At 23.2% G+C, this 11,231-nt stretch overlaps 2 protein-coding genes across 28 annotated transcripts in view; both read right to left on the bottom strand.

The window, feature by feature from the left end:
- Positions 1 to 11,231, bottom strand: part of LOC126904078 (uncharacterized) — a 52,774-nt gene that overhangs the window by 36,640 nt on the left and 4,903 nt on the right. The window lies entirely within an intron of this gene.
- LOC126904090 (uncharacterized) lies at positions 3,426 to 6,775 on the bottom strand. Of its 2 annotated transcripts, XM_050682808.1 has the most exons (7): positions 6,629 to 6,775; positions 5,846 to 5,917; positions 5,118 to 5,141; positions 4,844 to 4,867; positions 4,462 to 4,485; positions 4,025 to 4,177; positions 3,427 to 3,930 (listed from the first exon to the last, which is right to left on the bottom strand). In XM_050682808.1, exons 1-7 carry the CDS (start codon positions 6,675 to 6,677, stop codon positions 3,518 to 3,520), a joined length of 759 nt encoding a protein of 252 aa, XP_050538765.1. In that variant the 5' UTR covers positions 6,678 to 6,775; the 3' UTR covers positions 3,427 to 3,517. The 2 variants fall into 2 exon arrangements, with proteins under 2 accessions (XP_050538766.1, XP_050538765.1); XM_050682809.1 differs by lacking the exon at positions 4,844 to 4,867 and having other exon boundaries at positions 3,426 to 3,930.

The following is an 11,231-nucleotide window of genomic DNA, read 5'->3' as shown; positions in this document are numbered from 1 at the left end:
AAAAAAAAAAAAAATAAAAAAAAAACACATCTTAGTAAAACCAATACCTTCTCAGCTTCGCATCGAAGCTAAAAATATGTTATCTAGTAATATTATAAATACTTATCTAAATATGATTGAAATATATATATGATTAAAAGAACAATATTGATTTTAAAATAATAATTATATTCAGTAGATATTTTGTTTTACTATTAAAAAAATATACTTATAATACAGCAGTAAATTATCAAACTGGAGGATCAAAAAGAATTTGCCAAGAATAATAAGAAAAGTCAAGACTAGAAAATAGAATTGTTATGAGATTTTTTAAGTAATTCATCCATAGGAATTACCAAGAATTATTGAGCTGGACAGACCAGGAAAATAGCAAAAGAATCATGTTCAAGTATTTTAAAATTAAGTAGAACCTGAACTGAAACATTTCGGTATTTAACTAAAAATAAAAATATATAATTAAAAATATTTTATTCATTATCATTTTTCCAAAATAATTTAAATAAAAAGTTAACTTAAATGTACATGATTCATGTTACCTACCTAAGTTTTTAAATTTTTCTATCTTTCTTTTACAAAAAGGACAATCAAATTCACCCCTTGAAAATTAATTTGCGCAATAGTTTCCTACAATGTGATCACAGGGGTTGATGGTAAATAAGTTTTCCTCCCGTTGACAAAAATGACATAACAAATCTATACAAACGCTGCATGTTAAAAGTATTTAGGTAATTTGGATTATCAAAGTTAAACCAAATATTTCTTTGATATTAATAATTATGACAACAAGATAATAATAAGAATTAACAACAAGTGTTATCAATAGTTAATTTATTGACGACTGTAAATACTAAAATTTATACCGAAAATTGGTACTGTTTATATAACCTCAATAATTTTGGTATCAAATTTATTGTATTGAAATAAATAAATATATGTCTATTTTTAATCATCTTCTGAAATATTCACTATATTATCTATAGTTTAAAGATTAAATAAATTACATTATTATCATATAAATGGCTATTTTGTATTTTNATTATCTATAGTTTAAAGATTAAATAAATTACATTATTATCATATAAATGGCTATTTTGTATTTTATACCTTAATAGGAAATATATATCTTAAATAAATTTATAAAATAGAAAATTATTTAATTATTAATTAGAAAATTAATTAAATTATTTAACCAAAAAGGTACCTAGTCTCAAAAATGTTTATCATACATGTTTATGATATATTAATAAATAAAATAAAATAAACAAATAAATATAAGTATGTTTTTAGTTACCATTAGATATATCTGCATCATCCTCTATAAATTAAACAGTTAAAAAATGGTATTTTTACCTTAAAAATGTGTATAATATATTTTTACAATTTGATTAATTTATTTTAAATAAAAACTAAATGTTGTAATTCATTTTAGTTAATAATTTATAATTTATTGTGCGGTAACAGTAAAATATAAAATTATAATTTAATTTAAATCATTTATTTCATCATGCTTATAATAACTCATATATTCAGAGTGATTTTTTTATCATAACCCACTCAATTACTTACAGAATAATAATAAAAAAATTTTTTATGACTATCTTTAGTTACACATTATTCTTGAATTATTAATTATGTTATACTTTTTAAGTTCATCCCTTATGCCTGGTAAGGGTGTCAACTTTGTTTTTTTAAATGGTAACACATATTTTTAATTTAATAAAATGTTTGAGTTTTTAATTCAATAGTAAATGGCGTTTGAATTTTTAATGAAACTTAATTTGTTTATTAGATATAAACATTTAAAGTTTCAAGTTTTTGAGTTAATATATACACAAGTATATGTACATATATACATAGTACATGAGTATAATACACAAGGGATTACAAATACAGGTAGCTAATTGATTTTTTATGACATCGATATTAGCAGGTACACAGCATTGGTATTATCAATAATAGTAAGGTACATTGTTGTGAGTTTATAAATACACTAACTGACAATACAAAATGTATGTCTATTGATAGTCATAATTGATAATAAATAAACCGTCACTGTGATAGCAATATAATAAAAAACCAATTAGCTACCTGTATTTCTTTCAACGATACGTCAAAAGATCACAAATCGTATCTAAGATACTGCTCTTAAAAAATTCCCTCGTTCCTTGTAAACGAGAGAATCCTCAGCAAATTTATATTTATATAATCAGAAAATATCGACATTTATAAAATTTTTATTCTTAAAACTGAATAAAACAAAATTATATATTTTTAAATATTTATTTAGGTATTTCCCATTCGTTTGGAATAAACTTTTTGCAAATTTGATCCTGTATCTGCTTACAGTTTCTTTTGCACAAAAATTTAACTTTTTCAACTTAAGTTTTGAAATTGTTCCGTGATTACTCCGAGCATTAAACGTATGTTAAATTGAATTATATGTAACGAAATATATGTTAAAAAAATTGTTTTTACACCTTATCTATTCGATATGCAAATGGCTCCGTATTTTAAAAAACATGCTAATTTTGTGTTAAAACTTTCGATTTCATATTTTATTTTTTCGACTTAATATTACTTTAATTTTTTGAAGAATGTATGTATCAGTAAAAATTTATTGTAGAAGTGGTATATACATATTCCTTTAAATATTTTTTTACTATAATTTTTAATGATGTATGTAAAGAAGGCTACAGTGATGAGGTCAGTGATTTTAATAAATGTTATGTGAATGAAATTTACATTGAATGATATATAAATATAATACATGAATAATTACTTGGTAGAGTGATTAAATTTAGTATGAAATTTATATGGAATAATTTAGTGTTGTAAATTTTACTGACAAGTATAAAAAGTTACAAAGTTGTTGTAACAAGTAATTGATTTAATGTTAAACATCCGATTACTCTTAAAATAATATTAAGAAAATTATTTTTAGTATAACTTGATTTTATAAACAGATTCTTCAGTAAATAATGTAACAGATCCATCATAACGAACAAAGAGAACAATAGAATCCCGTTTTCTTATTTAACGAACACATTATACAAGGCGAATTTTAAATTATGTATGTTCATAATCAAATAAATAATGATCTAATTAAAAAATGGTTATTAAAAGTAATATTTTAAACAGAAATTGTGCATAAAAAACCTTTTTGACATTTTTTAGTTTTATACATTTCTCAATTTATCAATTAAAATAAATTTTTTAATTTATCCTTTATACCCTATAAAATACAGACAATAAACGTTTTACTTGTTACATTATCCAAATAAATTGTTTGTTTAATGAGTTTTTAATTCGCTTACTAATTTTTTCAATTAGTAAAACTCTGAAATAAAATAACTGAAATAAAATTGTATACACAAAACAGACTTAGTTATTCATTTGAAACCAAAACAATAATAATTTTGTATAAATATTGAGATTAGTATGGCAAATAGGTATAAATTTCAAAGTGTTTTTAAACAGTATTTTTTATAAAAACTTATTTCATAATTCAATAATAACGTTATAAGCAATTCAAGTATATCTTTCGTATTTCAAATTCGAACTTTATATTATATATATTTAATCGATAAAAAAATCTATCCAATGTTGTTTTTTCAAATTCAGTTATTTCTTGTTTAAATGTTTTTTGATACAAATGTAGTTCTGAAGCTATGGATGACTTTGAAGATAAAAGCATAGCCTTAAGTTCTGCAATATGCTTACGATTTTTTTTAGTTATAATATGATCTTGAATGTTATACAGCAGTAGTTTATCAGGTTCTTGGCATCGTCGAAGATACCAAAAACGTGCCATGAATTCTTCGTCAGTCATACCATTCTTTAAACTATCCTTTAAACGACCAAACTCTATTTCAGTAAGGGCACGAAATCGGAACATGGATCCTTTATCAAATTCACAATCATCCAAATTAACTATAAATAATTTTAATGTTTTATCCGTTAATAATTATCTAAAACAGTATAAATTAAAAAGTTAATTTAAATACACATGATTCTTGTTACAAACCTATGTTATCATAATTTTTTATCTTTCTGTTACAAAAAGGACAATTAAATTTAACTCTTGAGAATTTATTTGCGCAATAGTTTCCTATATTGTGACCACAGGGGGATAAGGTAACTGAGTTTGTCTCTTGTTGGCAAAAATAACATGACAAATCTATACAAACGCTGCATGTTAAAATTATATACATAGTTTGGGTTGTCAAAGTTACACCAAATATTTCTTTGATATTAATAATTATTTTAACAATAATTGTTTATAATTATAATAAATTAGTTAATTTAATTACGACTGTAAATAATAAAAGTTATGATATTTTAACCGAAAATCGGTAATTAAATATTTTATTATAATCTCAATAAATTTAGTTATTACCAAAATAATTTATTTATCATATTTATTGTAATTAAATAAATAAATATATGCATATTTTCCATTACCTTCTGAATTATTTACTGGATTATCTATAAATTAAACAGTTAATAAATTTCACTATTATTATATACATGGTTATTTTATTTTCTTATAAGAAACATATGTATTAAACTAACTTATAAAATAGAAAATGATTTAAAATATTATAATTAATCTATAACAATTTTTGAACGAATATATTTCGTCCACATTATGACTTCCGACTAGGTACCAAAAATAGCCATCTCACATATTTGTTATCAAGTGTGTTAATGACATGGTTTTAATGTTCAATTTCAGGCTTATATCATGTTTTTTAGTGTATGAAATTCACAGTTCTATAAGGCTACATATTAGCCTGTTAATGCATTTGATTAAATAAATACATATAAATATGTTTTCAGTTACCATTAGATATTTCTGAAACATCCTCTATAAATTAAACAGTTGATTAATTTAACTGTTATAATAAAACATATTTAATATATTTGTCTATTTTATTTTACTTTAATTAATATTGACATTAAATATGATGAATAATTTTAATTAAAATATTATAGTTTAATGAGTGGTATCAATAATTTGAAATATAAAAACAAAATTTAACTTAAATTTCTATTTGAAAGTGAATAATAGTTAGTAAAATAATAGTTCGGTTATATACAAATAAATTTCGAATTACCTTTTATTGTATCATTTAGGTTATCTGAAATTTAATATGTTTAGTTATAAGGTTATAAGTTTTCTTAAATTTGGAAATACATAATTTGTATTTTATAAGATATAAATATTATTTTCATAATAATATGTCGTTCCGTACATAATTACAAAATATACTGTGTGATTATTTTAACCATAGTTACTAGATTTCCCTTAAGATAATGTTTTTTTGAAAATTAATGTTTGCATTTTGTTAGTTACATATGTATCTCATAACTATTGTAAAATGATTTATAGATCCATCTCTTATATTTTATAGGGGTGTCAACTTTATTTTTTAATTGGAAATATATGTATTAAAATATCTTATAAAGTAGAAAATGTTCTAAATAAGAAAATCATTGTTCGATTACAAAATTTTAATCATTACATTGGAAGTTATTAGTATTTAAAATATAGATTGGTGGAGAAGCTTAAATGGTGTTATTTTTATTTTTAGTCTGCATTCTTTCTCCTAGATACTAAAAAAGAGAATATTTGTAAAAAACATTTACCCCTATCAAAAATTTGGAAGGAAATTCACAGCATTATAGGGGTAAAAATTAGCCAGTTAATAAATTTTATTAAATAAATAAATTTAAGTATATTTTAAGTTAACAGTTATAATATAACTGAATCCTCTATATTTTATCCAATTAAAAAAGTATTAGAAAAAAAGTATAACTTAAGGTTAAAATTATTTTTAATTACAAATTGGATCAATCCCGTCACAAATCTCTCTTTTGCGTGCACAACAGAAACATCCATTGGCTAGTGATTGAGCTGTAAAAAATGAGTTTGTTTTAAGATTAAATTATTTAAAAATAGATTTAAATCTAAATAGGAAAGCTCACTTAGTTGAGTTAATTAGGTATTAGAGAGAACGTTAAATATGATTAAAAATACTATTACTAATAATAATAATAATAATAAATATAATATATAAGTTATCTAAATTAAGTATTTTGTTTATAATGTAAAAACATTGAATTTAATAATATAAATATTAATGTCGCAGTTTTATTTTAATTTTTATGTATAATCTGTGCTTTACATATGATTGGAACAATTATTTTTCTTAAAAAGAAACAACAAAATTTTGAATGATGGGTATTTTAATTAATTAATTAATTTAATAGGCTCAAATAATTGTTTCCGGATAGCACTCTTGGTCTTTATAAGTCAGTATTGCTGCAGCGGTCGGGTCTTTGGGTGTGAACGTGTTTCACTCTCTAAGTTTTTATTATGTTTTTTCGATGCTAATAATTAATGATCTTTGTTTACATAAAAATAAACTATGTAATTGTAACTAGTTGTTTCGTTCTTTGTTTACATTAAAATTTATCGTAAACGTTAGTTAATAGAAAAAAATGAACAATACTTCCTATAAAAGATTATCAACACAGTTAATAAAATTAATAGAGAAAACAAGTTTTTCCAATAGCAAATTAGTAACGCATTTAACAAAATTTAACTAAGAAAAGTATATTATACCAATTAAACTCAACAAGACACCAGTAATATACAATACTAATTTAATCATTTTCTAATATTATAAAATAATAAATTCTTTGAACAAAATGAAAGATTATTATTTCAAACTTAAATTTATGTATGGTAAAACAAACTGTTTTTGCAAATGTTTAAACAATATGTGTTTTTTGGAATAGTATAACGAATAAATAAAATGTTTAAGTGTCACGTAATTTCTAATTATACTTATAACTTATTAAGTAACATGGTGATCGATAACTTAAATTTATATGCGTTTTCTAATTTTTGCACATTTTAAACATGAACTCATTCTTTGAACATCGCAAAGAAAAAAAAAATGTTTAAGCGCGTCATAGTTTCTTAAAATATTGAGAATTTATAACTTGTAAACTAACATTATATTAATCATCAATTATATTAGATACCATTATCTTTTTTTATTTTAAATTATCATGCTAATTAAAAATTATTGACATTATTGAGTAAATATATATAAAAACAGTAGCATAGTGGGGTTTTATATATTTTCATACTATTTTTAAGTATATTTAAACATAAATATAATTAACTTTATAATAAATAAAAAATAGTTAAAAAAATCGACAGCATGTGGCTCGCCGGAACAATTATAGATGATATCTAACGGATATAGATAATGTTTAATTTATAGAAATTGGTGGATTAATCCAAAAGCAGAATTAATTTCTATATCATTCATTATTCCTAATTAGTAGCTCTATGATTTATAAGTATAATATATAATCAAATATCTATTATTGCAATTAAATATAGTATGAAATTGATGTTTAATAATTTAGTATTGTAATTTTTTTTAAAAATGGCAAACGTGAATAAAAATTGATGGGCTTGTCACAGAACTTTTTAGATAATAATTTGTTGTTAATTATGAATAAATGGTCTGCAAAAAATTTTCATCAGAGCCAATAATATACTTTTAATATACAACTTTTCGGGTGTGGTCGCACTATTTGTTGACAAAACTCTAGTGTTAAGATGCGCCTACCGCCGTAGGTGAACGGATGGGTGAACATGCGTGCGCTTCAACGGTGGCGAAAAAGCACCACGTTTCCAGTGCAGAAGGCAAAGGGAAAACCACTGCACTTAACATTTTCCGAGTATATATACTAATCCATTTGGTTATACAGCAAGGCTTAGCTTTTAGAAAAAAAAAAAAATTCAATTTTTCGTGCTGATTTAAAATCACCAGTAATCTTTATATTATTAATAATTATCTAAAAACAAATATTAACATATAAAAAAAAAGGTCTGACACTTTTATATATATCTTAAATTAAAGATAATGTAATATACTTTATTATGGAAAAAAAAAATTTCGGACTTTATTTTGTCTTCACGGTGAAAACAGACATCAAAGTAAATAAAAAAAACCTAGAGCGGGGAGGGGTTTGCGTCACAGTGGTGACGTGGTATACTTGGATCAAGTATAATGATATCTCACAGTGATTAAAATCACTACAAAAAAAAACGCTTCGATGCAAATCTTTAGATAGTGTTTAATTTTAAAAAATTGGTGGATTATTCTAAAAGCTACATGATGTGTTATTTTCTTATTAATATCCTTAATGAAAGAGGTATTATTAAAAAATATAATTTTTCATAAAAAAATTGTGTTGATCCATACATTTTTCAAAAAGTTATAGCATTATAAATTTAAATATATAAAAAAGAATTTTTTTATTAACTCTGATGTTTGTTTTCACCGTGAAGACAAAATAAAGTCCAACATTTTTTTTTTTTTTTAAATGAAGTATATTACACTAGCTTTAATTTAAAATATATATAAACCTCAGACCTTCCGGACCACTTTCAAAAGTTAGGTTGAAAAAATTCTACTTTTTATATCCATTTTTCAGATTTGAACCCCCCTCGCATATAGGAAAATGATCTGATTTAAAAAAAAAGAATGTCGAATGAAAGATGTATATAGATACTACATCTCATGAAAAAATTGTATTGATCCATACATTTTTTAAAAAGTTATAGCATTTTAAAGTAAAATATAAAATCCACAATTTTCACACAAAAATAGAATTTAGTAACCATTTTCATCGTGAAGACATAATAAAGTCCGAAATTTTTTTCTTCCATATGAACTACATAACATTAGCTTTAATTTAAGATGTATACAAAAGTGTCAGTATTTCCGGAACACTTTAAAAAGTTAAGTTGAAAAAATTGTCATTTTGAATCCCCCCTGTAGACAGGTAAAGGGTCAAATTTATAAAAAAATATATCAAATAATAGGTATAGACATTATGCATTTATTAAAAAAAAAATTGATATTAATTTGTTAATTTTTGAAAAAGTTATGGCAGTTTTAAACAAAAAAATTGAAAAAATTTCGAAAATTAGTGATTTTCAAATTTGTAATTTTTTTGAAGGTTTACCCTATTTACGCGTGAACGTGGGAATTTTTTTCAATTTTTGTGGGTAATGTCTTCGACTAGATACGATTTGTGATATTTTGACGTATCGTTGAAAGATATCAATACGATGTGAGCTGAGAAAATGTGGTAAGAGACACAAAAACAAAAAAAAAAAATACATCATAGTAAAACTAATAACTTATTTAAAATTTTCTTTATATACATGTGATTCTGAATATTTGCCAGACAAATGTTCCTTTTTTAGCTTCATTATATTATTGCGATCATCGCGAGTTATTATTTTTTTAATGAACTTCAACATTTCATTATTAAGTTCTTAGGAGCCTCAAAGGTACCAAAAACGTGCCATAAATTCTTTGTCAGACATAATATTCTTAGTATAAGTTACTAAACGATTTAGCTCGTTTTCAGTAAGGCCATGTAATCGGTACGGACTTAGACTTTCATCATTATAATAATAAATCATGGTCTGTCAAATGAACTAAAAATGTATAATTTTAATATTTAATTATTAAACTATTTTTGAAAAAAAATAGTTTAATGAAAATAATGAACTGATTTATACATGATTTTATCGACTACTGTAGTTTAAAAAGCTTGTTACATAGGATTTGTCCTATATGCATGCATACTGGACAAATTATTGATCCTTTTTATAATTTATTTGTGCAATAGTATCTTGTAATATGATGACATGAGGATATGGTAAAAAATTTATAAAGATCCGTACATTTTTTAAAGAGTTATGGCATTAGAAAGTCAAAAATAAAAAAACCAATTTATTTACAAAAATTATATTTTATTATTAACTTTGATGTCTGTTTTCACCGTAAAGACGAAAAAATGCCCGAAAATTTTTTTTATATAATAAAGTACATTACATTAGCTTTAATTTAAGATATATATAAAAGTGTCAGACCTTCCGGAACACTTTCAAAAGTTGAGTTGAAAAAGTTNGGAACACTTTCAAAAGTTGAGTTGAAAAAGTTGTCATTTTAAATCCTCCCTGTGGGCAGGTAAAGGGACAAATTTATAAAAAAAATATACCAAATGATAGGTAAGGATATCATGCATCTATAAAAAAAAAATTTTATTCATTTGACCATTTTTTAAAAAGTTATGGCAATATTAAGTAAACAAAAATTGAAAAAATTTCAAAAATTAGCGATTTTTTAAATTGTAATTTTTTTGGAGGTTGCCCCCATTTACAGGGAACGAGGGAATTTTTTTCTATTTTTGAGGATAATGTCTTCGACTAGATACGATTTGTGATCTTTTGACGTATCATTGAATGATATCAGTTCTGTGTGAGCTGAGAAAAAGTGGTACCAGAAACAAAAAAAAACACATCATAGTAAAACCAATACCTTCTAAGCTTCGCAACGAAGCTAAATAGTATTAAATATAATTGTTTTTTATTTACTTTCGTAAGGTTACCAGTAGTATTGATATGGCGGGTTATGGACTTTAATCAAAATTGTCCGTTACAATGTGCTTTCTCAACTTTAACTAAGTCTCGTGCATTCCTTAGTTTTAATTATTAGCTGATTTAACAATAAGATAACAAATGGTCTATTAGCTAGTTGTGTTCTTAAGTTAGTTATTTTGAATAACGATCTAGTAAAATAAATAAATTATTTTGCTAAATAATTAACAAAAAACCAATAACGACAATTAGAAAATATGTTGATAAAAAATTTATCTTATTTAAAACAAACATAAATTTATGAAATAACTATTTCAACCGATTACTCTTATATTCAATTTGTTAAAAATTAGTTTTTTAATATATTTAAAATTAGTTTTTATTTAATTATGTTATCAATTTTACTTACACAGAAGTTCTTAATTGATAAATAAGTAAAAGGGATGAAAAATTGCTATAGTTTTTTCNCGTGAAGATAAGATAAAGTCCGAAATTTTTTTCACATGTATGCACATATTTTTAAGAAAATATGTGTCCAAAGTATTATTTATTAAAAAATTAATGCAATTAATATGTCAATTAGAATTTGGGTTACCTTTTAGAATTACGTCAAGATTTATNTAGAATTTGGGTTACCTTTTAGAATTACGTCAAGATTTATTTTACATAATAAAGTTGAATATTTGAGTTATTTTTTCTTTTATAATGTTTTATATGAACACTAAATTCTGAAATGTGTAAATAATTA

The sequence above is a fragment of the Daktulosphaira vitifoliae genome, unplaced genomic scaffold, assembly GCF_025091365.1.
Source record: "Daktulosphaira vitifoliae isolate Bord-2020 unplaced genomic scaffold, ASM2509136v1 Scaffold_4, whole genome shotgun sequence".
NCBI lineage: Eukaryota > Metazoa > Arthropoda > Insecta > Hemiptera > Phylloxeridae > Daktulosphaira > Daktulosphaira vitifoliae.
The sequence above is the reverse complement of the archived record's forward strand: the minus strand, read 5'-3'. Positions and strand labels throughout refer to the sequence as shown.

What these genes read in the sequence shown, in the direction of transcription:
- LOC126904090 (XM_050682808.1), bottom strand. Translation starts at nt 6,677, where the DNA reads ATGATTAAATTAGTATTGTATATTACTGGTGTCTTGTTGAGTTTAATT. An exon ending in CCTAAATGATACAATAAAAG is followed by an intron (nt 4,868 to 5,117) that starts GTAATTCGAAAT and finishes TTTAATTTATAG; the next exon opens with AGGATGTTTCAGAAATATCT. An exon ending in TGTTTCAGAAATATCTAATG is followed by an intron (nt 4,486 to 4,843) that starts GTAACTGAAAAC and finishes TTTAATTTATAG; the next exon opens with ATAATCCAGTAAATAATTCA.